Source organism: Cannabis sativa, chromosome 6 (assembly GCF_029168945.1).
Source record: "Cannabis sativa cultivar Pink pepper isolate KNU-18-1 chromosome 6, ASM2916894v1, whole genome shotgun sequence".
Lineage (NCBI taxonomy): Eukaryota > Viridiplantae > Streptophyta > Magnoliopsida > Rosales > Cannabaceae > Cannabis > Cannabis sativa.
In genome coordinates, this window is record NC_083606.1 from 164,410 (window position 1) to 191,718 (window position 27,309).

The 27,309-nt window shown below is 31.6% G+C and overlaps 4 protein-coding genes across 4 annotated transcripts; 2 read left to right on the plus strand and 2 right to left on the minus strand.

The window, feature by feature from the left end:
• The first annotated feature begins 4,770 nt into the window (after positions 1 to 4,770).
• On the plus strand, positions 4,771 to 8,952 carry LOC115725114 (probable WRKY transcription factor 2). Its single transcript, XM_030654543.2, has 6 exons — positions 4,771 to 5,322; positions 5,875 to 6,354; positions 6,668 to 6,865; positions 6,954 to 7,798; positions 7,951 to 8,109; positions 8,230 to 8,952. The coding sequence occupies exons 2-6, from the start codon at positions 5,923 to 5,925 to the stop codon at positions 8,780 to 8,782; spliced, it is 2,187 nt and encodes a 728-aa protein (XP_030510403.2). The 5' UTR covers positions 4,771 to 5,322; positions 5,875 to 5,922; the 3' UTR covers positions 8,783 to 8,952.
• Positions 8,953 to 9,818: 866 nt separating this feature from the next.
• Positions 9,819 to 11,693, minus strand: LOC115725698 (putative F-box protein At3g20705). The gene is made up of 2 exons (XM_030655290.2): positions 11,149 to 11,693; positions 9,819 to 11,058 (listed from the first exon to the last, which is right to left on the minus strand). Exons 1-2 carry the CDS (start codon positions 11,198 to 11,200, stop codon positions 9,989 to 9,991), a joined length of 1,122 nt encoding a protein of 373 aa, XP_030511150.2. The 5' UTR covers positions 11,201 to 11,693; the 3' UTR covers positions 9,819 to 9,988.
• A 1,298-nt stretch (positions 11,694 to 12,991) lies between these two features.
• LOC115725369 (chloride channel protein CLC-f) lies at positions 12,992 to 18,031 on the minus strand. The gene is made up of 9 exons (XM_030654863.2): positions 17,482 to 18,031; positions 16,598 to 17,012; positions 15,965 to 16,159; positions 15,181 to 15,635; positions 14,975 to 15,079; positions 14,630 to 14,863; positions 14,324 to 14,536; positions 13,993 to 14,225; positions 12,992 to 13,471 (listed from the first exon to the last, which is right to left on the minus strand). Exons 1-9 carry the CDS (start codon positions 17,941 to 17,943, stop codon positions 13,390 to 13,392), a joined length of 2,394 nt encoding a protein of 797 aa, XP_030510723.2. The 5' UTR covers positions 17,944 to 18,031; the 3' UTR covers positions 12,992 to 13,389.
• A 1,234-nt stretch (positions 18,032 to 19,265) lies between these two features.
• Positions 19,266 to 22,165, plus strand: LOC115724993 (uncharacterized protein At4g26450). The gene is made up of 4 exons (XM_030654383.2): positions 19,266 to 21,191; positions 21,276 to 21,465; positions 21,667 to 21,721; positions 21,814 to 22,165. The coding sequence occupies exons 1-4, from the start codon at positions 19,624 to 19,626 to the stop codon at positions 21,867 to 21,869; spliced, it is 1,869 nt and encodes a 622-aa protein (XP_030510243.2). The 5' UTR covers positions 19,266 to 19,623; the 3' UTR covers positions 21,870 to 22,165.
• The last annotated feature ends 5,144 nt before the right edge of the window (positions 22,166 to 27,309 follow it).

Below are 27,309 nucleotides of genomic sequence, written 5' to 3' on the forward strand. Positions count from 1 at the left end.
AAACTACTAATATTTCCCATTTCCCAACTTGTTTTGGATTTTATTTTTCTTTTTTTTTTTAATGCATCCTCATCAATGTAAAATGTGACTTCCACGACTCTTAAAATCAAAGCGTGTAGAGTAGAGTTAAGACTTAAATAGTAGAAGTAATAATTAGAAAAAAGCTAAAAGGTACCGATAGTTTTTAGTATATTTTTATGTGTCAATATCGCTATAAATTTACTTAAGTATCAAGTCTTATATAGTTTAATATATTAACTTTTAAGGAATATTATTAGCCAATTATAAAGCGATATGTTTAAAGGTGTTAAACACCATTGATGCTCAATAGCAATACTCTAACAATTAGGATATAGAATTGAAAATTTATTTAGTGGACACCATAAATGATCATTTTGATAGACTATTTATCTGTTTCGACGTTTATATTTTTTTTAGTTTTTATGATCACGTACGGTATAACTATCTAAGACTACTTATAAATTTATAGAAAATTTTGAATAATTTACAATGATGAAAATAAGATTTAAACAGTTATTTACTACGCGTCTAAGAAAAAATGATAGCGCATACAATAAAAAAAATCTTATTTTCGGTATTGTAAACTATTTAGAATTTTCTGAAAATTTACAGGTGGTCCTAAATAACTAAACATACACGATCATGAAAAAGAGAAAATAACTAAAAGGTTTTCTTTAGGGATGTTTGCGGTGCGAGTGGTGGGGTTGTAACATTTTTTCAAACCAAACTGCATATGCTGTTTTTGTAATTTCTCAAATCGCAATCGCACCGCGAGATCTTAAAACTGCCACTGTGAAAATACAATGTGGTGCAGTGCGATTTGAATGGTTTACACTATCATCATTATCAAACATTATATTGAAAAATTTAAAAATTAATCTAATAAAATTTGAACAATACAATATATATTATTAAAATTTTAACATCATAACATTTATTAATCATCAATTCATTATATTGAAGTGTCTCTAAAAAATAATGTAATAGACACATATATTACATATATTTAATTTTTTATGAAAAAATTAAAAATTATATGTAAAAATTAACAAATTTGTAATACATAGTGCGGTGTGATTGTAATTATTAAATTTAAAATTGCAAATTGTACCACATTGTAGAGTTTGGTAAACATGCAAACTATAACTCCACCGCAAAAAATTTTAAATCATATTTTTATACAGTATAATATGATATTAACCGTTTATTTAATGTAAGCGATTTAATAAACACTTCTAATTTTGAAAATCTATCAAAAACTCTTTTTCAGAGGGTGTTATGTAGACTTAGTATTTATCAAAAAAAAAAATAAATAAAAATATAATACATTATACAAAATTCCGTAGTTTTGGAAATTTGAGGTATAATTATCCCAAAGAAAATGAGCTCCAAGTACAAATGGTGGGCTATCTAGAAACTTCAAATAAAGGAGTGACCAGTGACCACCGAAGCTTGGCCCATTTGTAGACAAAGAGCAAGTGTAAGGCCCAAGCTCACTTAAGATGAAGGCCCAAACAATTACTCTGGAAGAGGAGGGAAAAGATACAGACGTGACACGTGGGAAGCGGTGAGAGTGACAAGTGGCGAAGAGAGTGAAGTTGGTAGTGACAAGTGACGACATAGATAAACTTGGTCAAACAATCCTTTTTGACTGAGTCATGGTCGTCGTCACTAGTGGGACATGTTTTCTCTCTCTAATTAATTTTGCTTTACACAATTATTGAAAATGAAACCAAATTTATTTAAATAAAAATTCAATATTTATTTCTTGCCTAATTAATTAATTAATTAATTCATTCATTCATTTATATGTCACCCACGACGACCCCTTTCCGATACTCAATTTTTTCTTTAATTTTTTTTGGGTAATGTTTTAATTTAAAATTTTGGATGCATTCCATTTTTATTTGGGTAAATTGCGGCAAAAATACTTAATATTTCTGATTTAATATACTTAAATACCTATTGTTTATTTTTGGTGGCAAAAATACATAATGTTACAATTCTCTTCCACCGTTACTACCACTTCCTTACTAACTCATAAATATAGACACGTGGAGGGCCTAAATGCATTACATTTATTTATTTTATTTTAAAATTTAATATTTCTTAATATAAAAAACTAATTACTTGTTTTTTTAAAAAAATAAGAGAGATGCAATACTAAATTACCATAGCTGAGTGAACTAATGTAGTATATGGAATATGATTATCGAATTGAAGTGCCAATATCATGTGAAAATTGTTAATGAGAACACGTTTTTTTTTTAAACAAGTAGCATTTAGTTTCTGATATTAAGAATATTAAATTTTAAAATAAAATAAAATAAATGTAATGCATATGAACTCTTCACGTGTCCATATTGAGTTAACGAAAGTGGTAGTAACAGTGTAAGAGAATTGTAACATTAGGTATTTTTTCCTCCAAAAATAAACATTAGGTATTTAAGTGTATAAAATCTGAAACATTAAGTATTTATGCCGCAATTTACCCTTTCTATTTCTTCATCCCTATTTTCTATAATAATACATAAAATTATTAATACTATTTTAAATTTGTGTTTTGAATCTTATATTTTGTGAAAACTATTGATGAATTATTTATTTTGTTAAATAATAAATTAGATTATATATATTTTTAAAATAGTATAAAATAGTACCATGCACCTTAACAATTTTATTTTTAATATTTAACTTGAAGATAATTTTTAATACGGAGTCTAGAAAATATAATCAGCATTTTCATAATACTTATAAATTAAGTTATTATTAAATTTTATTTTGATAAAAAAAATAACCCAGTACTATTTTATACCATTTTAAAAAATACAGAATTAAATTTATTATTTAACAAAAAAAAAAATCCAATCAATCAGTAACTTTCAACAAAAAAAAATATTACCTAATATTAGTATTAATAAAATAAGAGTCAATATATGATTCTTCCATTTGGAATTTCCAATTCATGTTCCAAACACAAAATACTCATCTACTTATTTCTTTATGCATGCATAAAAAATTACATGATATAATAATAACAATAATATGATTCTTTTTTCTTATTTCTTTATGCATGCATAAAAAATTACATAATAATAATAATAATAATAATAATAATAATAATAATAATAATAATATGATTCTTTTTTCTTTCTTTCTTTCTTTATAGTAGTATATATCATGGTGATTATTGATTAACGAATTGATTACTATAAGCTATAGATTTTGTTTATTGTCATTATATATACATGTTGTTTAATTATCTAACATATATAATATAAAAATATTTAAATGAAGAATAATAATATGTAATATTGGGAGATTTAGTGAGAAATGAGAATATAATAACTTTATACAAAGTAAGAGCCATTGAGAATTAAACCTTATTATATAAGTGCTTTTGTTTGGTTGCTTCTACATATGCATGATAACAAATTATTCTATAACATGATAAGATTTTAATTATTAGAATGAGATCCTTTTTTTTCAATATATTATAACAATAATACTAGATAATTCATCACCAATTAATATTAAATTAATCACTCTTAGGCTAGGGTAGGCTACTTGTGAACTTATTTATTATTGTAAAATAATTTTTTTTAAAAAAAATTAAAAATAAAAAACAAGTTTGTAATAAATGATAATATCATTTGAATAGTATTATTACATTGGTAACTCCGATGATGCCGTCCTCTTCCATTTTTTTTTCTTTTTACTACCTTCCTTATACATGTATTTTTTAAAAATTAAAATTTTAAAAAATAAATAGCTCATTACAGTTTTTGTCCTAAACTTTGATATGTGCTAAATCATACTTTTTAAATTTTTAATAGTTAAAGATAAGAAAATTATGCTCCATGTCCACTTTTTATTTATTCTTTTAATTTTTACATTTCTTTTATTATTTTTTAATTTATATCTAATTTTATAAGTCATATTCTTACTATGTGCATTAAGAACTCTAATTTTGATAAGTTATTTAAAGTTATATTTGACGCTTTAATTATAAAAGAAGATATTTATAAATTAAAATTATTTTACAATTATATTTGGCTAATGTATAATAAAAAAAAGATAATTAGCAACTTATCTGTTAAAAAATCTCCTAGAATATTAAAATTGTTAGATTTAAAAGTTTTTGTCTAATTTTATTAAATTTATTAATTCGGTAATTGTTTATGTATTAAATCACTCTTTAAATTTTGATATCTACTAAATTATACTTCTCGAATATTGATAAGTATCAAATTATACTCCCTAAATTTTTATTCATATTAAACTTTTTTTATTAAAATTAAACAAAAAATTTTAAATCTAACGATCCTAAAATATAAAAATTATTAAAAAAATATGATATGATATATATCAAAATTCATGACAAAACTCATTATTAGCTTAAAAATATATATTTACATAAAAACAAATAAAATTAAATATTTTGGGAAAATGAAAAAGAAGGTATTTATAAGAAAGAATAGGTTATAACAAGAGCCAAATATATTGGAAGGAAAACAGAACAAGTGTACAGGTGTTTGGCTAGTAATAGTAGAAATTAAAGCACTTTTTTTTAGCATCTAAAAACCAATTTTAATTTTATTGACAGCTTGCCTTCCACTTAAATTTTACTATAAATTGCTTCTGTACATCACATGATACTAGCTACTTAAAACATTCCATCTTTGAATTCAATTATTATTAATTATTAAGAAAAAAAAACCAACTAAAAAAAGGGTTTTTATATTTTTGTTATTAGAGGCTAATTAAGAGAGTAGTGTTTAAGGAAAACAAAAACAAAAAACAAGAAGAAAGATGAAATGGGTTTTGGGGGTTACAATATAAGTTGTTCTTGTTTTTGTTTGAATAAGATTATTATTAAGGAAAAAGGAGTATTGGTAAAAGTGAATGGAAGATAAAGATTTGATTTTTATTATTAGTTCTTCTTCAAAGATTCCATCCGTTTCCGGTCCACCACCACCATTACCCCAAAACACCCTTTTTTTTTTCTTCCTTCTTTTGTTCTTGTCTCAATTTCTTTTTCTTAAATTATTTATAATTTATAATCTCTCCTTTTTTGTTTTTCATTTTTCTCAGACAAAAGAACAAAAAACTCAACACAACCCACACCCACACACTCACACACCATTTCATTCTTCTCTTCTTCTTCTCAATCATGATTCTTCAAACAATAAGCTAACAATTTCTCAAAGCAACAAAATTGGGGGTTGAGTTTTATGCTCAATCTCATTATCATCATCATCATCATCATCATCATCAGCTCATTTGACTATCTCCACTCAGGTAATCATTTTTAATCATTCTTTTTTTTTTCTCTCTCTAACTCCATCCCAACCCAACCTAATATATTTCTATCATAAATATCATAATTCTGCATAAAAAAAGAACCTTTCTCCTACCATCTCTCACATTTTCTTATGTTTGGATCTTAGAATTTGGACATATATGTATTGTATTATATACCCATTTGTACATTTAGGTGAAAACTGCATTAAAGATTCAATTTTTATTAGCTTACTTCTGTTTTTGGTGCTTTAATCATATGATATGCTTCTTTTCCTTGATGGGTCTCAGTTATTAGCTATAATAATTGCTACCCAAATCGTAATTCTTAAGATTATTTTTGGCAAAATAAAAAACTCAGCTTTTTTTGACTCATCCAAAATGAAGCAAAGGACAATCAATTTAACAAAATGGTATCTTTGTCAGGTTGTTCGATGACAATGCTGTCTAGTGTCTAGTGTGTCTAGTATTAGCTCAAACAAACACACCATCTTTTGCTTTTCTTGAATCAAAAAATTATTTAGCTTTAATTGGGTTCTAAAATCTTTTCAGGGATAAAAATTTGATAGTGTTCTGGTGGGAAAAGGAGCTTTGATTTTCATGGCAGGCTTAGATGACAATGTGGCTATAATTGGAGATTGGGTACCTCCTAGTCCCAGCTCAAGAGCTTTCTTCTCAGCCATGTTAGGTGAAGATATTGGGTCTAGGCAATTCTCAGGCACAACACATAACAAGACAGAAGATCTATTTCCAAACAATAACAACAACAACAACAACAATTTCAAAGAATTTAGGGAAATGGGATCATTTTCTTCCGAGCAAAAATCAAACTCCCGTGGTGGGGGACTTGTGGATAGAATTGCAGCTAGAGCTGGATTTAATGCTCCTAGACTCAACACTGAAAGCATGAGATCTTCTTCTTCAGACCTTTCACTGGCTGCTTCTGAGTCTAGATCTCCTTATCTGACAATACCACCTGGTCTCAGCCCCACTACACTTCTGGATTCTCCTGTTTTCCTTTCAAATTCATTGGTAAGGCCTTTTTTTTAAAGAAAGAAATTACAACTTTATTGGTATGCTTGCTTGTTGCTTTGACTGTCTTTTCTTTTGCTTTGGGGACTTGGGAATCAGGAGAGAGAAGCTTTTATATATGATATAAGTTCTGTTAAGCTGTTCATCATCACTTTGTGTTGATCTGTTAATAAATAAAGATAGTTGCTTTACATGCAGTGTGTCAGTATGTCAGTCAGTCAGTTTGTCTGTCTGTCTATTCTTATCCAATCTCATATTATACACACAAATGATTAAAGGAGATGAATTGTTTGTGTTGTGTTGTGTTTTGCAGGCACAACCATCCCCAACAACTGGGAAATTTCCATTTGCTTCTTCTAATGGCAACACAAGGAGTTCAACATTAATTATGGAAGCCTCAGATAGAAATAAAGAGAGTTTCTTTGAGGACATAAATGCTGGTTCTTTTGCTTTCAAACCTGTCCCTAACTCAGGCCCCTCCTCCTCATTCTTTCTTGGAACTGCAACCAAAGTAAGTAACAACATAGCAGTTAGTTTATGATTATGTCAATATGGCTAATATTAACTATTATGATTATGATTATTGATTACCACTATAGATGACATCAGCTGCTGCCATGCCTCCTCATCCTCATCCATCTTATCCCAATATTGAAATGTCAGTTCAGTCTGAAAACTCACCTCCTCAAAGTGTAGGAGGAGGAAATGAGAAAGATAGCAGTAGTGATCAAAAGGGTGGAGAGCTTGAGCTTTCTCCACCATTGGAGGAGCAAGGAGAGGAAGAAGGAGATCAAAAGGGCAGTGGAGGAGATTGCTCAGCAGGAGGTGGTGGTGGTGGTGGTGGTGGTGGTGGGGGCACAATATCAGAAGATGGATACAACTGGAGAAAATATGGACAGAAACAAGTAAAGGGTAGTGAGTATCCAAGAAGTTATTACAAATGCACGCATCCAAATTGTCAGGTGAAGAAAAAGGTGGAAAGATCTCACGAGGGCCATATCACTGAGATTATCTACAAAGGGGCCCATAATCATGCTAAACCTTCTCATAGAAGGTCAGGGATTGGATCATCATCCAACCCACTGGCCGACATGAGAATGGACATTCAAGAGCAAGCTGGTATGCAAAATGGTAATGTTAATGTTAATTGTGGTGGTGGTGATGGTGACCCAGTTTGGGCAAGTACACAAAAGGGTACTGTTGTTGATTGGAGGAATGACAGCTTGGAGGTAACATCATCAGCATCAGCATCAGCGGGACCCGAATACTGTAACCAGTCCACCTCTTTACAGGCTCAAAATGGTACTCAGCTTGAATCAGTTGATGCAGTTGTTGACGCCTCATCTACTTTCTCTAATGATGAAGATGAGGATGACAGGGGGACACATGGCAGTGCTTCATTGGGTTATGAGGGTGAAGAAGATGAATCTGAGTCCAAAAGAAGGTTACTGCTCACCTATTTTTATATCTTTTTTCTTCTCTTTTTGGGGAATGCTCTTTTAGTATCTCTATGTATATATATATATTGTTGTTGTTGCTGTTGTTAAGAGTGAAGTGGTAGTACTTATATTATCTTTATTATCATGAACAAATCAGGAAACTAGAAGCCTTTGCAACAGAAATGAGTGGAGCCACCAGAGCTATTAGAGAGCCAAGGGTTGTGGTCCAGACCACCAGTGAAGTTGATATCCTTGACGATGGATATCGCTGGCGCAAGTACGGTCAGAAAGTAGTGAAAGGAAATCCAAACCCCAGGTTTTTAACACTTATACCTCTACTCACTGTCTTTATTCTACTACTACTGTTGCCGCTGTTTTAGTGAAGAGAACCTCTTATTCTAATTCTGTTAGTAAATTTGTTTGATGGGGGATGCAGGAGTTACTACAAGTGCACCAATGCTGGCTGCACAGTGAGGAAACATGTGGAGAGAGCATCCCATGATCTCAAGTCAGTGATCACAACATACGAGGGAAAGCACAATCATGATGTTCCTGCTGCTCGGAATAGCAGCCATGTCAACTCTGGCCCTTCTATGCAACTACAAGGTTCGGCTTCCACAGCCATGCAATCCCATGTTCACAGGCCTGAACCGTCTTCACAACAACTTCATAACAACATGGGAAGACTGAGTTCATACAGTCTACCGAGGCAGCAATTGGGCAACTACTCTTTTGGAATGAACCAAGCAGGTTTGGCCAATCTGGCAATGGCTGGTCTGGGCTCGATGCCACCCAAACTTCAGGGAATGCCCATGAATCCTTACTTGGCGCAGCAGCAGCAACGACAGGCAAATGAAATGAGTTTCATGTTGCCAAAAGGAGAGCCCAAGGCAGAACCAATATCAGAGTCTGCCACTGGTCTGAATCTCTCCAATGCCTCTGTGTATCAGCAATTTATGAGTAGGCTTCCTCTTGGACCTCAAATGTAAATCAAACCCCTTTGGCTTTGGGCTATCTTTCTTTTCTTTCTTTGTTTTTTTTTTTAAGGAAAGTAGAGGTATTTTTACTGTTCTTACTTACAAAGAATATAACTATATATATATTATATATATAATGCAATGTAAGGGTCATGAGAAATTATATCAAAACAATCTTCACATCACATCTATTGATTCTTTATGCAATGTTCTATTTACTTGACTTTTTTCTTTTCTACCATCGTCTTTGTCAAGTAACAAGTTAGGTGATTAAGTAAAGTCTAGATCTTTATCATGGTTATTTCATTTTGAAGCCACACAATATAATCTTTTTATCATTTAAAATTAATTATTAAATAAAAATTAAAAAATAAATTACCTAGACCAATCACAAAGTGATATGTAGGTACTAACATATCACTTAACAATCAGTACCTACGAAAATTTTCAGTATTTGTCGCAAATTACTCCCTAATAATTTACTCACTCCATACCATGTGATCACCTCTGACTTTGTAGAGTATTGTTATTTGATATCTTAAAGTGCCAAATACCAACATCGATATGTCATTTTATAATTAGTTAATGATTTTTTATATCTTTTATTAAATAAAAATATACAAGATCAAATATTAAAATGTACCAATAACAATATATCACATCTTGTGGTACTTCGTGCCTTAACATTTTTCGTTTCTTGGAGCTTTCCTCTTACTTTTCAATTTTTACTGTCCGATACTATTTAGTGATACTACTGAAATTACTAGCTACATTGTTCTATTTCTAACTTTTTTTTACCCTCTCATTTCTTAACTTTACTTTTAAACAAGCAATTTTGTGTGACAATCAAATCACATGTTTTTGTGAATGCTATTGCAAATTTGTAATCTATACAAAGATGTTTCAAATATCTTTTAATCTTTGTTCATGATGATTTATGAGCTGATCATATATAGATTTAAACATTTCTTCCCATAATCATAATCATAGGCTTTGGTAATTAATTACGAAATATACACCAATTCTAAACTGAAACTAAACACTAGAATTGGTATAAATGCAATGTGTTTCATGTTGGTTAACCATTATAAAAAGAAAAAAAAAACAAATTGATATAAAAATGTTGAAATCGAACATTACAAGTTGAACTCCACAAATACAAATCTTAAAAGAAAGAACTCTTAATACAAAACAATAAAGAGTCCCAAAATCCCAATTCTAGACTGAAAACAAAGTCTTTAGAGATGGAATAGCATGAGTGCAGTAAAACATCCTTCCAGGAACATAAACTCTTCTAAGTTGTTTAGTTCTAATATTATATGAAACAACCCCATCTTCATCTCTATAGCTCTTCAATAAAATTTCATCTTCCTTCCAAAAATTCATGGGAAAATACAATGGTGGCAATGGCCCAAATTTGAGACACAATATCCATTTAATACGAATACCATCATCAACCATCACCCACATCTGGTAAATATTTAACAGAGCAACAGATTCATTCCATTCTCCCAATATAAACTCTTCTTCATTGGAACATGGAATTGGTATTGGTACAACACCAAATTTCTCATCACACATCTCAAAACAAAGAATCATTAACCTATTTCTCATAACCCCATTCATTCTCCTACAAAGCCAGTAGTAAGCCCCTTTACAATAAATACCAGGGAACAACATTTTACCCTCTAAATGATCAAACTTAACCTCTCTCCAACTGGAAGAACTAGTCCCTAGAGTGTGCACCATAGCTTTTACATCACCAAAAATCTTAACTAACTTGTAAATGTTAGATTTGGCATCATACCCAAATCCAGACCCCCTCACATCCACATTGGAATTGGGAGGAGGGTCAGGTCCCCGGACGAACTTATAGCCGCGGATTGTTGGATTAAAGAGGACAGATGATAAATGGTTTTTACTAAACATGTGAATGATTCCATTACAATGAGAAATTTGTAAGCGTTGCCTTATTTCTAAGAAGACATTCACTTTTTCAATGTGACAATGAAAATCATCAGAGACAGTAACTAGTGAGAGAAATGTTTCAGAGTGATTGTAACGATCCCCCAAACCATGTAAGCAAAGAAAAGAAACCATCTTCTTTTTCTTGGCATTTTTATGGTATTGGTGGTGTTTGATTGAGAATAAAGGATCATTAATAAGATTAAACCAAGATTTACAAACGAACCTACAATCATCTGTTAGAGAATCAATGTCATCCACTCTCAACAAAATATTCTCCACAATCTCGTTTGGAATCAGCCAAAATCTATTCATTTTTCTTCCTGTATGTATCAAATTCAGTCATATATTATAATATGCTATATATATATATATATAAAAGTAGGATTATTAGAATTGGAAGAGAGACGTACCTGTGTGATGATAATCAAGGTGATGCGCGAGGCCATGGCCATCGAAACCCATTAAGTGATTATTAGAGGCGACTGTGGAAAACAATTTGGGAAACTAGGGGTTTTCTAAATTAATTCATTAATTCAAATTCATATGATCATATATATATATATACTAATGAACATAAAGACAATATTTCCTAGTGAAATATAACTATACCTCAAACTTAAACTAATATTTTATATTTTTTAATTCCCGTCTTTCGTTCATTATATACCATAGCACATTAAAATAATATATTACAATCTTAAACTAATATACTACCTTTCAGTTATTTCAAAATATATATATACTACCTTTCAGATTTTTTTAATATATTATTGCACATAAAAACAGTATACTATTGTGCAAAATAACTATACCAAACACTTAATTATTCAAGGTTATAATTGTAATTTTATCATCAAATTTTTAACTAAAAGGACATTTTGTTAATTTTTTTAAAAAATGGACATTTATTAACTTAATTGTTAGATTTAGGGTCATTTTGCATCTTGGCCCTAAACAGAATCGGACTACGTCTCTGGGTTCAATCATAACCCTCTCTTGACTCGGACCTTTTTGGTCCCAGAAAGAGGACTCACTCTCACCCAAAGAAGTAAAGGTTCAAAAAAACACAACCGGATACCCACAAGGACTTTGGAAATACACATGTCACCATCCGAAAATGTGAATAACAATAACAATGAGTTTCATAATTCAATCTCATTTTGTTAATTAGTCCATATGTAGTTTAGCCCTTTTATACAATTTGATATACAGTTTAACAATTTTATAATAATATACTTAAATACACAAGTATTGATGTTGAAAATTGACCAATTTTGTATCGTCTGATAAGTGATAGCAACAACTAAAAAAAATAAGAACTAAAGAAAGAACACTACAATTTATAGTAGTTCACTCTTTATATCTCGATGATAATAAAACTACGTTTACCTCAAGATTTTATTAATCACGAAAAGCAAGTAGCTTACAAGAGACTTTGATAAGAAAATAAATAGTGTTTACCGAGAAACTAGTCTTGGTGGCATGGACATCATTCTTGACATGTGGCAACAAGAAAAATATTCTTGAACTCCCACGAGCCTATAGTCATAGTAGTCAACTTCAAGATGAGTCTCTAACCCAACGTCCAAGTTGACATGGGTCCCTAGTCCAGCTCCCAAGTTGACATGGGTTCTTAGCCCAGTCCCAAGTTGACATGGGAGGACTCTCAGGCAAATATTGGACCCCGCCAAGTTGCTTTCTAGTTACCTTCCCTCAATAGTCTAGGCCAACAAGTCAAGAAGACTCTAAGTCACATGTCCCCTAGACTCTAAGTCACAGACCTCAAAAAAATATTCTAACATATAATATCGTGTGTAGATGTTAATTAAGAGATTTTATTTAATGTAAAAATATTTATATACATGTGAATTAATAGATAAGTTTATTTTAAAAATTATATTTATGAATTTAATTTGAGGTTTATTGAATACTATGTTTTCGAGCTCTTATATTCATGCTTAAATATCATGCCTTCCACTTAAAGTTTTTTAGATGACTACAGCAAAAATCCAAGGAAAAGTCATGAATTATGGTTTTGCAATGTCTTATTTGTATTTCTTTAAATCCTACACAATTTATTATGTATAGTATATTAATATTACTTGTTGAGCTAAAAATATTATTCAGATAAAAGAAATTATAATTCTAATATATATATATATGAAATAAGTGTTTTTATTGGTTACATGATTTCTGGTTTGAGTAAGAGAAGATGATTAATGTGAGCTATATGATTTTCAACACAATGCTCAATAAAAACAAAAACAAAAAAGAACCTTTGTTGAGTTGAGTTGATGAGGGGCCACCAAATAATAATTGCATGCAATAATACAATGCTTTATTCCAACAACAGCATCTACAAGCTGAAAAAAATTGCTAACTTACTTACTCTAAACTATATATGTGTATGTGTTTTGTGTTAGTATACAAAATATTACTTTTCTCATTTTCTTTTGTTAACTACACTTGACTTGACTTGAGTTGAGCCTCCACCCTGAAATTTCAAACTCCAAACAGTAAGAAACCCCGAGATCACTGAGCATATGTAGCTTAGCTTGAATCCATGAGCGTGTCAAACGCACTAGTTCAAGGGCCATTAACTTGTATCGGCGGGGAACAGCTAGAGATTTCAAGAATAGCTACAGTCATTATTAATGGCCATTTCCAATGATTTCCTCCGAATTCGCCTCTTTTCTTTGTGGGTACTCCAACTTCCGCCGATCTATCACTTCTCTGCACATAACACAGAGAAAAAAAGAAGATTAAAGCAAAACATCAATTCAATTTAACATGTCTCCCTATGATGTCTCAGAATGATGATATATTTTACTTTATATCAACCAAAGAAAGGCCTATTGTGTGTGTGTCAATAAGCTCTATATATAACTTTCAACTTTATATTTTCATGATTTTATTAGTTGGTAAACTGTCACTGTTGCTTTACCTGTAACTGCTAACTGCTTATTTGTAATCATTGTCATCCAACAATTGCTTGGAATTACCACAAAAGAAATTCTTGTAATCTTTCACTCACAATGGCTATAATGAAATGAAACAATTGAATAATTTTGCACATTCTCTTGAATACACCAATCAATCTTTACAAGACTTTTATTTGAAATGAAACAATTTAATCAAATGAATAAACAGTAATTTCGGGACCAACCACACAGAATCAATAAAAGATATAAAATGAATAAATAATCACAAGATGAAAGTGAAACCAGTTTTTTTTTTAATTGTTTCGTGCAAACCTGAGACATTTTAAGATTGAATCATAGAGAAGAACAGCAACAATCCTCCTCTTCCGCTCTCTTATAGAATCTCTACCACGCTTAACCACCGGCAACTGTGTGATACCCTTGGCCTCCATAAGCTGCTTTGCAATCGCTAACTCAGTGTCCGGATAACAGGTTAAGAGTCCACGAACTTGCCCTCGGTAGCTAATCCCTCGAGTACAAACAGAAGAAACAAGGCATGTATTTGCCTGCAAGCAAAACATAAGAATTTATACACGAGTCTAAGGAAGGAAGAATAAATAAAAGGCGCACAAAACCTATTAATCATGCAATTGCAATTACATACATCGAGAGATCTTGAGTCGGACTTGGAAATATCACTAGACCTCTTGGATAGACAACGTCTAACATCACCGTAGGTTAATATTCCTTCCAGAAAGTCATCATCGTCGACAACCAGCACGAACGTCTGCTGGTTTTCATGCATGTGCTTTTTTGCCTCTTTCAAAGTCATAGAGAGAGGAACCTTCAGGTAGTTTGTTGACATGACATAAGAAACCTGCCAACAAAGACGAATGCATGATTGAGGGAAGTCAAAGAATAGAGATAAAAATCGAAAGACCAATGAGTGGAGAAGCAATAGATAGTAAACCTTTAGATCTTCTAAGAGAATATCTTCATTAGCAGCTTCAGAATAAGCAGCTTTTTCTATAACAGAGAGTTCTCGATCATCTCCATTATTATTTCGTCTCCACCCAGCTTCATCTTTGTCTTCATTAGGCGAAAGAGAAGAGTATCCTCTTCCCAAAGTTGGCTTATCAGATGCTTCAGCATCCTTTCCCACGTTTGCCACGGAGGGAACCCAGATTGCCAATCCAACAGCCCCCTACAAGAGACACACAACATTTGAAACCACCAAAAAACAAAAAAAAATTGAAGAATGAAAACAAGATCATCAAAAAGGAGATATTTATAAGTGCAGCAAGGCATGAGATACCATCAAGGGAAGCAATATTCTGTAATCTCTGGTCAGCTCAAAGAGTAGCAAAACTGATGTCAAAGGCACTGAACAAACTGAAGCTAAAGTAGCAGCCATTCCAACCTGCACAAGTTGAAAGTTTTCTTAAATAAATTACATAGCTGAGTGAGGATATATTTTGATGGCGATCCAAAAGAAAGTTGTTACGATAGGGGACATTTTACCAGTGCATAAGCCTGTGGCTCGGCAACAGCAACATTTCCCGGAATCGCAGAATTGATAACTTCAGCAGCTACACCACCAAAAACAGCACCAACAGCTGCGCCAATCATCAAACTCGGGGCATATAGACCACCAACAAGCCCAGAACCCTTACACAGAGCTGTGGCAACAACTTTGGCTAATGATAGTTGGGTTAATAGCCAAATTCCGGGGGCCGAAGGAGTTTTCCCAGTGTGCAGGATTTCTTCAACATTTGTGAAACCCCAGTACAGTATTCCAGGATACTTGAGAGCAATTATGCCAGCTCCTAAACCACCTAAAGCAGGGCAAACAATGGCAGGAAGGCCGAACTTTTCCTTGATATAGTCAAAGAACTTTGTGAACCAAGTAACCAAACGAGTGAAGACTACGCTTACAACACCACATAGCATGCCCAATATTAGGTACAAAGGTAACTCTGCAAGGTCAAATCATATCGGGTCACATATATTCACACTGCTACAGCCAACTCCAAAAACAATTGTACCACATTTCGTTCCATAGATTGTTAAAGCACATAATATATAAGTTTTGTCCCATGATGCACTTTCAACAGCAGCTTTGATTGACCTATAGTCGAAAAACAATACTCACGCATCTATACTCTAGTTCTGTGTAAATAAAAGATAAGCTTATATGTGAAACATTGAATACCCTAGATAGTTATCTTTTTTGTTTAACACACTTACAAACAACAACAACAACAACAACAGCAACAATAGAGAGAGGGAGAGCAAATTTCATTACCAGCAGCAGATTTCAGGTCGTATGTAGGTACTGTAAAAGCAGATTGTGTTCCCATTGAAACATTTGACACGGTCGATGATACAACAGAGGCCAAGATTATCATTGCAGTTGTAAATGGAGGTGAGTTTTCTGCTCGAAGAGGCCTCAACACAGTTTCGATAGCAAAGAAACAACCAGCTACTGCCGCGTTAAAACCTGAGAAGTTTTTTTTTTCAAAAATAATTATCAATTATGAAGACATTATAAATGTAAAACGAAATGCTTTAATATATATATATATACATATATATATATATATATATATGCAGAATTCAACTTAGTACATGCTTTTAATCACTTAAGCATATAATCTGGACTGCCATTTTACTTTCCAATAAGGCAAAAGAAAAAGGATCATGAGTTTTTCTTTTTGCATATGGTAGTGCTATTTAGTGAATCGTACATTGAACAACAACGTTTCATGATTTCATCTAACATGATCTGTCACAATGAGAATAGATTAAAAAAAGAAGAAAAAGTTTATCATTGCTGTTTTGTTTGTGGCCAACATAAGACAAAAGCAAGTTACCTTTTCATAATTACGACACATAAAATGGCAAACAATTCAAAGAGAGGAAAAAGTAATTGAAATACCTGAAGAGATACCAGCAGCTGCACCAGCTGCAACAAGAGCAATCTTCCTTTCTCTATTGTTTTCCATTAACAAAGAAAAGCCATTTGCACATGATTTTCCAATATCAACACTAGGACCTTCAGGACCCAAAGAACAGCCGGTACCTAAAGTGACAGCAGCCTGGATTGCTTTTATGGTAGGAAAAACCCCAGAAAGCAAACTAAATCCTTGTCCTCCAGGTGATTGAGACGAAGAAGTAGACTGCCTTATCTGTTCTAATATTTCAAGTAAACCATGCATCATACCAACTATAACTCCCCCAGTGACTGGTATCAAAAGAATTCTATGCCAAGTGTCAGCAAGTCTCTGCACACGAAGCCAAGCAGCTCCCTCATTCGGAGTACCAGCCCATGCCCATTCATGAATAACATGCACCTACATTGCCAATACAGTGAGTCTAATGTCATGATATCAAGAGAACAAAAGTTCCAAACTTTTCGAGACAGTTTGGTATCTCCCCGAGTAATCTTTTACTCACTTTGTAACAAAACAATTCCTCCCCTCTTACAAATGATCAGCCCTCTATTCATACTAAATTTCCCTTAACTGTTTTAACACCTTAGAACCATAAGATAGCTCACTTAAAGCCAACAACTCAGCCTCTAAAATTCTAATCAATTATACTAATGAGGCTAGCATTAAGGCCTAACATGTCACAGTCTCTACCTAGATCTAAATTGAACAAGAACAACAACCATATGCATTGTCAAGGTTTCAGAGAATAATGTGTTCATGTTCCAATTATTAAGGAAACAAATATATAACAAAAATGGGTATAGTAATAAGCACAAAAGAACAAGTTTTTACAATGAAATTGAATCATTGAAATCATTATTAGTATTACCCCATTGTTAAAAGCGGCGACAAAGAGACCGGTGGCGAGTCCAAGAAGGCAACCAATAAGGAGCAAAGCCCATTCGGGAGGAGCGGAATCAGCAAGAGTATCGACTGAATCAGAATCTGTATGAGTAGAAGAAGAAGAAGAAGAAGTAGAAGTAGTTAGTCGATCTCGTTCTCGTTCTCGTTCTCGCTCCCAATCTCGTTCGCGTTCTCTGCGCTTGAAACTGAGTCGGCGAGGAGAGAAAGGTGGATCGAAATGACGAGTGAAAAGACCCTTGAGAAGAGAAGGGGAAGAAGTTGAATTGGAATTGGGGATTGGGTCTTGAGATTCCAAATCATCGACAATAGTAGATGGTGTTATCACTGCCAATGCCGATACTGGATGATGATGAAGATGATCGGAGGTGGGTGAAGATGATCTGAGCAACCGTGTAGCTTCGCTGAAATCTTCTTCTTCTCCGGACATTTCCACCAATTCCCAAAGCTTTGATTTTTGGTTTTGGTATGTGATCAAATCAAATCTAATCAAAGTTTCTTTCTTTCTACTAAAAATGACTCTTTTTTTACATATAACTTCAATTCTAATTTATCCATAATTACCTTACTAATTACAATATACTTTTTTAATCATAAAACCAACCAATTGTTAAAAATAAAGACCCTTTTATCTTAATATGCATTTTTGTTCTTTGAATAAATTTTTTTAAAATTATTGAAATTGTTGAATTTAAAGACTTCTGTGTAATTTTATTTAATTTTATTAACGTAGCCATTGTTCAAGTAGTAAATCGTGCTCTCAAATTTTAATATGTATCAAATCGTACCAATCTGAAATATAATTCACGTCAGGTTTTCGATAGTAAAATATAAAATTAAAAAAAAGTATTTAAATCTAACAATCTCAACTGTTCAAAAAAAAAATTTAACGATTTGAAAAATTCATAAAATATGATTTGATATATGTCAAAATTTGAATGAAAAAAATTTAATCCTAATCACATAAGGGGCGAGTTGTGAATTAAATTTGGGTAAGTTTAATTTGTTAGTGGATATTAGTATTTGCACTGAAAGGAGGCAATTTGGTATCGGAGGTGGTTGTAGCTTGTTCTGATGGTGATGTGCTTTGTTTTGCTGATACTTTAGCAGATGGCTTGCCTGAACCTCATGTGGCAAGGCTTCAGCCTTCCTACATGCTTTTTTTCTTTGTAAGAGATTGGGGTATTCTCGTTTTTGTGTGTTCTCTAGTTGTTTGTGTTTGGCAAATTCATTATCTAATAAGATACAAATTTACAATGAGTATGATATTATTTTGAATGCTATTTTATTATATTTGGAAGTGATTCTCTCATATTTCTATCTTTTATTGTAAGCAACTTAATTCTCGAGTTTTGGTGGTCGAATCTTTTGCTCAACTTACTTTAATTTTTCGCAAAATCTATTTAGTTTTCTACTTTTTATAATGGAATTATTTCTTTTGTTCAAACAAAAAAGAATAATTACCCTTTCATAAATTGAAAAAAATGAGTTTTCTTCATACTGTAAGTATTTTTTTAAAATTTTTATGAAATATACTGTGCAATTTACGGGCCAATCAATAGAGTAATTCAAATTACAACCAAATTCAAACTCTAATCCATATTGTAACCCACACAAATCGCAATCAACTGAGCAATTTAAATCATGAAAAAAAAAACCAAAAAAAAATAATAAAAATAGAAAAATAAATAAACAAATAATATATTAGGTGATTTTCTATATAATCTTTGTTTATTATTTTTTTTACATTAAAAAATCTATATTTTGATTATTATTATTATAATAATAAAAAAGAAAAACAAAGAAAACAGTTTGAGTAGTGTTTTGAGTTTAATAAAAAGAGTCCAAATCCAAATCCAAATTCTAAGCTCATCTGAAATTCTCTTTTCTTGTTTCACCTCCAAACCCAACAACACAACTCTTCTTCTTCTTCTTCTTCTTCTTCTTTTCTTCTTCCTAAAATAAAAATCTCAACTTTTTTTTTCTATTCGGATTGAGCTAAAAATCCAAACTTTCTCAACTCTCATGGCTTGATCGATCAATCAATCAATCGATCGATCTACTGGTAAACTTGATCAGCTGAGCTTAATTGGGTGTTAGTTAGTTGAATATGCACGCTCGTCATCGTAGTCCCGGAAATGGGTACAGATCAACAACGCCCAACACTTCCCGGATCTCTCCCGACGACTACCACCGTTCCTTCAATCGACCTCTTCTCCGTCCCAATTCCAATTCTTTTCAACCACCACAACCACCTCCGCGAAAGCCCGACATCTTCGTCGACGCCGGTCGTCTTGCAGCAGAGTATTTAGTCTCCCAAGGAATCTTACCTCCAAACGTTCTCTCTCTCCCTTCAAAGTGGTCCAACGGTAGTTTCAAAAGAATATCTCGGTTGCCGGAACCGGAAAGTTTCAATCTTGGGCAAGAGGGTAGAACCTCAGCTCTTGCTCGGTTAGGAAATGCTGTGACTGATTCAGTTGCAGTTGGGTCAAGTAGAAGAAGGTTTGTTGGGGATGAATTTGGGTTCAGAAATGGGTCTAGAGGTAGGAGAAGACCGCCCTATCGTGGTGGTTATGGGTCTGATTGGGTTAGTAGAGACTATAATAATAATAATAATAGTAGTAATACAATTTCCAGAAGTGGTTCTTTTCAGGACCAAGATAGATTGAGTAATGATATTGGGGATTATTATTATGAACATGATGATGATGATGTTGTTGTTTCTGAGCAACAACAACAACAACAACAACCCATTAACGATTTAGTTCCAAAGTCTGAAACTTTAGATGATTCTAAGCCCAATGAATCATCTGAGATTGAGAAAGAAGAAGGAGAAGAAGAAGAAGAAGAAGAAGAAGGAGATTGTTCTAACAATACCTCATCAACTGATTTGTTAACAAAGTGTAAGTTTGCTAAGGTTCCAACTAGAATCCGTTCTTCATTGTCATCATCATCATTATTATCATCATCTAAAAGTCCAAAGCTTGATTCAACTCCAACAACAACAACAACAACAACAGCAACAACAATTGAGGTGGAAGAACAAGAAACTAATTCTGCAACTTGCTCTGATATACAAAGAGCTCAGTCTGCTGAAAATGTGGGAGAATCAAGTCATATTCAACACATTAAGTGTGAGAGGTCAGTGTCTATGCCCAATAGAGCTTTTGTGTATGATGATAATGAAGAGAAGGAAAGGGTTGACAAAAGAGGTTTTGAAGAAGATGATGTTAAGGAAGGAGTCAAAAGACCAAGAGAAACAAGTGATAGAATTATTGTGGATATTGATGATAATGATAATGATAACGATAATGATAAAGATGATGGTGATGGTGTTGGTGGTGGTGATTTTTCTCAAGAGAAACAGCTCTTTCCAAGTTCATTCAAAATCTGTGATCTTAATCTTATGCAAGTTTCAGAGACACATGAGAATCATGATTGTGATGCTGCAACAGTTAACATGTACCAATCTATTTCTGAAAGGAGAAGAGAAGCAAAGCCAATGGATATTGGCTTGTCAATGAGTAACTGTAATAATAATAATAATAATAACAACAATGTTGTATCTGGTGAGAGCAGCAAAAGACCACAAAGTGACCATCATAAGGAGATTGAAGTAATCGATTTAGAAAACGATTCTGCTCAAGAAGACAAGGATTTAGTTATGGAAGATAGAAAGTAAGTTTTCCTTTGCCATGATAATGGTAATGATTAATGATATGATACATGTTTTTAGTGTTATAATGTTGTTCAACTATGCAGGACAGAAACGGTTTATACTGATCTAGACGAAATTCATAACCATGCTCAGAACACTGGCGGTATTCCTGATACACAAGACGGTTATGGGCTTATGATCTCGGAGTTGCTTGGGAATGATTTTCCAAATTGTTCTGCAGTACCAGAACACATCAATCCTATGCATAATGACATTGGTCTCCCTAATGAAGAGGTAACCATGTTCTTGATGCTTATATGATCTGAATTTGTTATGCAATTCAGCCTTGAGTTTTTTTGATTGATTCGAGTATTCGTAACAGAAAACCAACTTGTATCAACCAATTGAATTTGTTGCATAAGTAGTATCACTAATCGGTAGTATTAACCATAGAACTTAGAATATTTGAACCACAAGGCGGTTATTTTGTTGCAGGGAGCTATTGGCGATGATGATTCGATATACATGTCACTTGGAGAAATACCACTAAGTATGTTAGATCTTTAATCTAATTTGGTCTTGTGGTTCTGTTGGTAGTTTCTTTATTCGATTTTTCCTAAGCGGTTTGTAAATTATGTGTAGCTTTTTTAAGGCCGTGGGAGCAGCCACCGCCACAGGAGTATGAAAAGCCTTTTTGAAGAATAAAAAGAAGAAGATAATAAGAGAAGAGAAGAGTGTCTTTTGAGACATAAAGAAAATTTGGTATGTTTAATTATTTGATCATTGGGGTCTTGTTAACTCTATTATGTTACAAAACATATCTATCTATCTATGATATCTATTCAAAAAGCAAAGAATGCTTTGCTTTTTTATTGCTTGTTTGATCTTTGCTTATCAAGGCTGCAAGTAAATATGTCTTTTTTGGGCAGAGGTTGAAAGATATTGATAAGAATCTTCCCTTCTTTTCCTTTTCTTATGAGATTCCATTGTTCCACATAGTTGTTCTTAACTTGTGTAGGTAGAAATGATTGTCTCATGGAATCCAATTCCTCAATGGCCTGTCTTACAAAACAAATGATGTGTTACTTAAACCATAGATATTTATAGCTTCTAAATCTTTGTTTGCATCGATTAATATTCGTTCTCGTAAAAAAGTGGATCCATCTAACGAGTAATGATGTATGTACACACAAAATATGCACCAGAGTATTACATACAATTTTTATTTTTGACCGATCCCAATTCAAATTATTTTGAATTACATCACTAGTGCCTACATGTTATATCATTATTAGTGTAATTAAGTATCAGGTCCCATATAATCTAACGTAATAGCTTTTAGAGAGTATTGTTAACCAATCTTAAAGTATTTTTTGTAAAAAGTGTTGGACACCACTGGTGCTTAATAGCAATGCTGAAAAACATCTACCATGTATGTAATATTTGACATGAATATTCTAGTCTAGTGTAGAATATGCTTGGTGTTATAGAATCTTAGCAAAGAAGAGTTGAGCCTATTGTCAAAGCACATAAAATTTGGGCCTAATTCCACTTCATTGTTAGATCTTATGAATAGTACCAAAACCAAATTCTTAATTTTCTTTATTGATGAAATCACAACTTTACATTGACTACCTCTCCCTCTCTCTCTATTTATCTTTATTGAAAGAAAGAAGGGAAAAAAAAGTGATGATGTTGATATGTGATAAGAAGAAGAATAAGAAGGAAAATGGTGAAAGGTAGCTTGCACTAAACTGTGGTGTTTGTTTGTCCAATTTATGCTATTGAAGTTTGTATGGGAATGAAGTAATAAGAAAATCATGTATAGGACTTTAAGATGGATTGGATGGATCATGGATGGATGAGCTGAATTTAAGGTTAAAGACAATTAAGCTCATATGTATATGGGGTCCCCCACCACCCATCATTCATACTTAGTTTCCCTTTTCATTTTCTTTCTTTATATTTTGAATAGCATTTTAGGAAGGGTTGGAGAGGGGATATTGATCAAATATCATTAAGATTAATAATTGAAGATAACATAATAGTAGTAGTAGTAGTAGGTAAGGTATAAGGGGGTATATATATGAATGAATGTGTTACTATAATTAACAAAATCCAAACCTCTCTCTCCTTACACAAGACACAATTGATCTATACATATACCCTTAATGCTATATTATAATTATTTAGAACCACTTATAAATTTAAAAAATAAAAAATAAAATAGTTGACAGTGCTGAAGATAAAATTTACATATTTTCACTTGCAATTATTTCTTTCTTATACGCGTGATAAGATTGTTTAACTCTAATTTTTAATATTATAAACTATTTAAAATTTTTGTAAAAATAAATAAAAGATGTACTAAAAGGACCCTATAAGATTAAGGGTTAGTACATAAATTTCTTAAATATATTTGGTGTTGTAAATGTAATGAGCCTTGTTAACTAAGATGGGTGGCCATGCAGCATACATAGGTAAGTAGCAACTAGCAAGTCCACTATATTTATTAGTTTAGTTTAGTAAATTAGAATTGAGAAGTATGTGTGTTTGTAATTAATATTTATGTTGTATGATGATGAATAATATTTATAGTACAAGCAAGTTGGACAATTGTCAATTGGCCCCCCTTTTAATTTTTTTTCATTTTCTCTAGAGAGAAAAAAGAAAAGTAAAGAAATGAAATGGGATTGGGATTATGATTAGGGGGTTGTAGAGTGAGTCCATAGGACCCTCTTTATCTCTCTCTCTCTCTTTATATTTCTCTTGTGAGTTGTGATAGTAACAACATATGTGGCGGCGTGCCCTTTCCTTGCCTTTGCCGACATAATATATGCATCATCTCATCACTATTATTTATATTTATTTACAGCTTAATTTAAATTTTTATTCGCGATATCTATTAAATTATACTTTTTAAATTTTTTAAGTCATTAAATTTTTTTTTAAAACTACTAAGATTGTTAGATGTAAAAATTTTTATTTAATTTTTACTAAAGAAAGTCTGATATAGATAAAAATTTAGGGGTATTAAGAGTTAGTCTCACATTGTTAATGCGTAAAAATAAATTGTGATATAGAAGATAAATGAGCTACTCTTCCCATTACCAATTGATTTTGAGATAGAATCTCATTCATCTTATTCCCAAAATCTAACATAAGTTTTGAGATGGAACCCCATTTATCCAAAAAGTCGTTTGTGATCCGTTGTGAGCCAAAGTGCTGCCAGTCCAAACAGATACTTCCGTTGTCTCCTCTTTAACCTCCATTTAAGACTTTTCAGTCAATATGTGTCAATTTCCAGTATTGGGGTCTTTGACCTGTTTCAAAATCTACAAATTTTCTGACGTGTACACCCACAAATTTCTTGATATTTAGTCTTGTGGGATTCTTTCAAATGTCACGTTCGGTCATGTGGTCTCTTAAAGGTCATTCGTTTTAACCACACTTTTGAGGCCCAAACGTGAGGAGAGTATATTAATATTTAGTCCCACATTGCTAATGTGTGGAAATAAATTGTGATATATAAGATGAATGGGCTACTCCTCCCATTGCCAATTGGTTTTGAGATAGAACATCATTCATCTTATCCTCAAAATCTAACAGGGGGTATAATTTGATATTTTTTTTTTTTGAGGAACAAGAGGCTGCAACAAAGAAACAAGACGAGAACAACAGCAGCCAAAGGAGGAAACTAAAACGATTCCTCCAAGTCTTCATCTCGCAACCTGAGGGCTGCCTTAGCAAGTGAATGAGCATTTTTATTAAATTGACGTGGTAAGTGCAGCAAAGAAGCCTCAGGAAAATTGGAGAGGGAGAGCCTGATCTTCGCAATTATACTGGATAAGGTCGAGTGATCATGCCAAGTTCCATTCACTTTAGTGACAAGATTAAGACAAACGGTAAAGATGAAAGCTGGGTTCAACTGGGGGTATAATTTGATATATGTTAAGTTTATTGGACATAATTTTGTAAATATTAAAATTTGGAGACACAACTTAGTATATGGACAATCGCCACATTAGCAAAATTAAATGAAATTAGATAAAAATTCTTAAATCCAACAATCTCAATAGTTCAAATTAAGAGAATTTTTAACGACTTAAAAAGTTCAAAAGTATAATTTCGTACATGTCATAGTTCATGGGTAAAAATTCTAATTAGTTTTATTTATAAATATAAAGTAATTTCAATCATTTTAGTAATTTTAATTAATTATTTTTATTTAATATGGATTTATTTATTTAGACTGACTTATCATGTAGATGTGTGTTTATTGTGTGTGATTTTATATTATGAGCATATAGTGTTGTAAATTCATGTATGTGTCGTGTTGGTTTGACTTATATATTTTCGTGTGTGTTTTTTAAAATATGGATCGTATCGTGCGTGTTAACATTTTTAAAGGATAGACTTGATATTTCTATTGTAGTGTTTTATTTGGATTGACTCGTTTTTCTTAAACATGTTAGTCTGTTTTTATATCCGGACTCAAATTTGTGCTAAAGTTTTTCACTTTTTTTTTATAATTAATAAGCTAATTACTAAATTATATTTGTTTTTTATAACTTCAATTATTTTTATAAATTTTAATAATATTTTACAAAAAATTATTAAAGTTAATAGAAATTGAATATTTACTTCTAGATACTTAAATTTTTAAATTGCATTTTACAAATAAATTAATATAGTTATAGTTTTAGTTTTAGTTTTATATTTGTTTTAATAATTGTAATTATAGAATTACAATATTCAATATTATGTTTAAGTTTATTATTACTTTAACTTATTTATAATTGATAAATATGTTATTATTATTATTTTTAAATTACAAAGTTTTTTAATGCATCCTAAAATGCCTTTTTGTTCTTGTTATGTTGTATCTTCTTGACTATTCTATTTGTACTTACATGTTGTGTTTTTTGGGCTTGTTGTGTCGTGTTGTGTCCAAGTTTATATTTTTCCGTGTCTGGTTGTACTCATACCTCTCGGGTTCATGCAAGTCTTGTCTTGTGCTCAAATTCATATTTTTTCGTGTCTAGTTGTACTCTTGTCTCTCGGGTTCATGCCAATTTTGTGTCGTGTCAAAAAGCCTAACCTATATATACAACACTATATGCACATATCATTATTACCATCACCTAAAGCATCAAATGGTACTCCTACTTCTCCTGGCATCACATTTTTATTATTAGAGCATTTCTAATGTAACACTAAAAATATAGTGTATTATTATATTTTAGTATATTTAAAATAATATAATTCTAATAGTATTCTAAAAAATGTGTCAAATTTACAATATGTTAAAAAATTGTATTAAATTTAGCCTACAATAAATAATATTTTATTTATTTATTATCATACTATTAATTATTATGATTTTTTGACTTTTAAAAAACCTTACATATTTTATTTACTATATTACTATTATTTAACAATAAAAAGAATAAAAAATAATTTTATATATTTTTAATAAAATATTAAATGGCAATTAATAATAATTAATATATTTTTTAGTTATTTTATATTTTGTACATTGGAACATAACTTGATGAAATGATTGTACATAATACTAATAATAATAGCATAGTCTTTTTCTTCTTGATTTTAATTATGTGTTCTTTTTCGTAGATATGAAGCTAAGTGTAGAGAGCTTTAATTCCTTTTCTATAAATAGTTTTGTGAGAAAGAAAAAAAAAAGAAGCTTTTTCATTTCCCCAAAATGGGAAAAAGAAGAATTAAATGAAATTAAAAACAGATTTAAACAAAAAAAAATATATGAATGAATGAAACCATACCAGTACCACTAACTTCTTTATTTATCATCAAATGGATAAAAATAAAAATATATAATAAAAGTAATAAGTGGGATAAATATTGAATAATTACATGAAATATTAATTTTTATAAAAAATTTATATTTTTATGTGTAAATTTATTTTTATATTTTTACGGTATTTTATAAAAAATATAAAAAAATAATAGAAAATTCAAATGAAAGTAATAAAAAAATAACATCAAAACAATAATAAAGTAACATAAAAAATAGGGTAAATACCATTTTGGACCCTCTGTTCTACAAAAGTTATCAATTGGACCCTGTGTTTTGTTAAATGACAAAATGAACCCTGTATT

Excerpts from the sequence above, each read along its gene's own strand:
- LOC115725114 (XM_030654543.2), top strand. The coding sequence starts at position 5,923 with ATGGCAGGCTTAGATGACAATGTGGCTATAATTGGAGATTGGGTACCT. Across the intron at positions 7,799-7,950 it reads GAATCTGAGTCCAAAAGAAG|GAAACTAGAAGCCTTTGCAA; the intron begins GTTACTGCTCAC and ends TGAACAAATCAG. Across the intron at positions 8,110-8,229 it reads AAAGGAAATCCAAACCCCAG|GAGTTACTACAAGTGCACCA; the intron begins GTTTTTAACACT and ends TGGGGGATGCAG.
- LOC115725698 (XM_030655290.2), bottom strand. The coding sequence starts at position 11,200 with ATGGGTTTCGATGGCCATGGCCTCGCGCATCACCTTGATTATCATCAC. Across the intron at positions 11,059-11,148 it reads CCTTGATTATCATCACACAG|GAAGAAAAATGAATAGATTT; the intron begins GTACGTCTCTCT and ends TGATACATACAG.
- LOC115725369 (XM_030654863.2), bottom strand. The coding sequence starts at position 17,943 with ATGTCCGGAGAAGAAGAAGATTTCAGCGAAGCTACACGGTTGCTCAGA. Across the intron at positions 14,226-14,323 it reads CCGACTCAAGATCTCTCGAT|GCAAATACATGCCTTGTTTC; the intron begins GTATGTAATTGC and ends TTTTGCTTGCAG. Across the intron at positions 13,472-13,992 it reads TCAATCTTAAAATGTCTCAG|AGAAGTGATAGATCGGCGGA; the intron begins GTTTGCACGAAA and ends TGTTATGTGCAG.
- LOC115724993 (XM_030654383.2), top strand. The coding sequence starts at position 19,624 with ATGCACGCTCGTCATCGTAGTCCCGGAAATGGGTACAGATCAACAACG. Across the intron at positions 21,192-21,275 it reads TTAGTTATGGAAGATAGAAA|GACAGAAACGGTTTATACTG; the intron begins GTAAGTTTTCCT and ends TCAACTATGCAG. Across the intron at positions 21,466-21,666 it reads TTGGTCTCCCTAATGAAGAG|GGAGCTATTGGCGATGATGA; the intron begins GTAACCATGTTC and ends ATTTTGTTGCAG.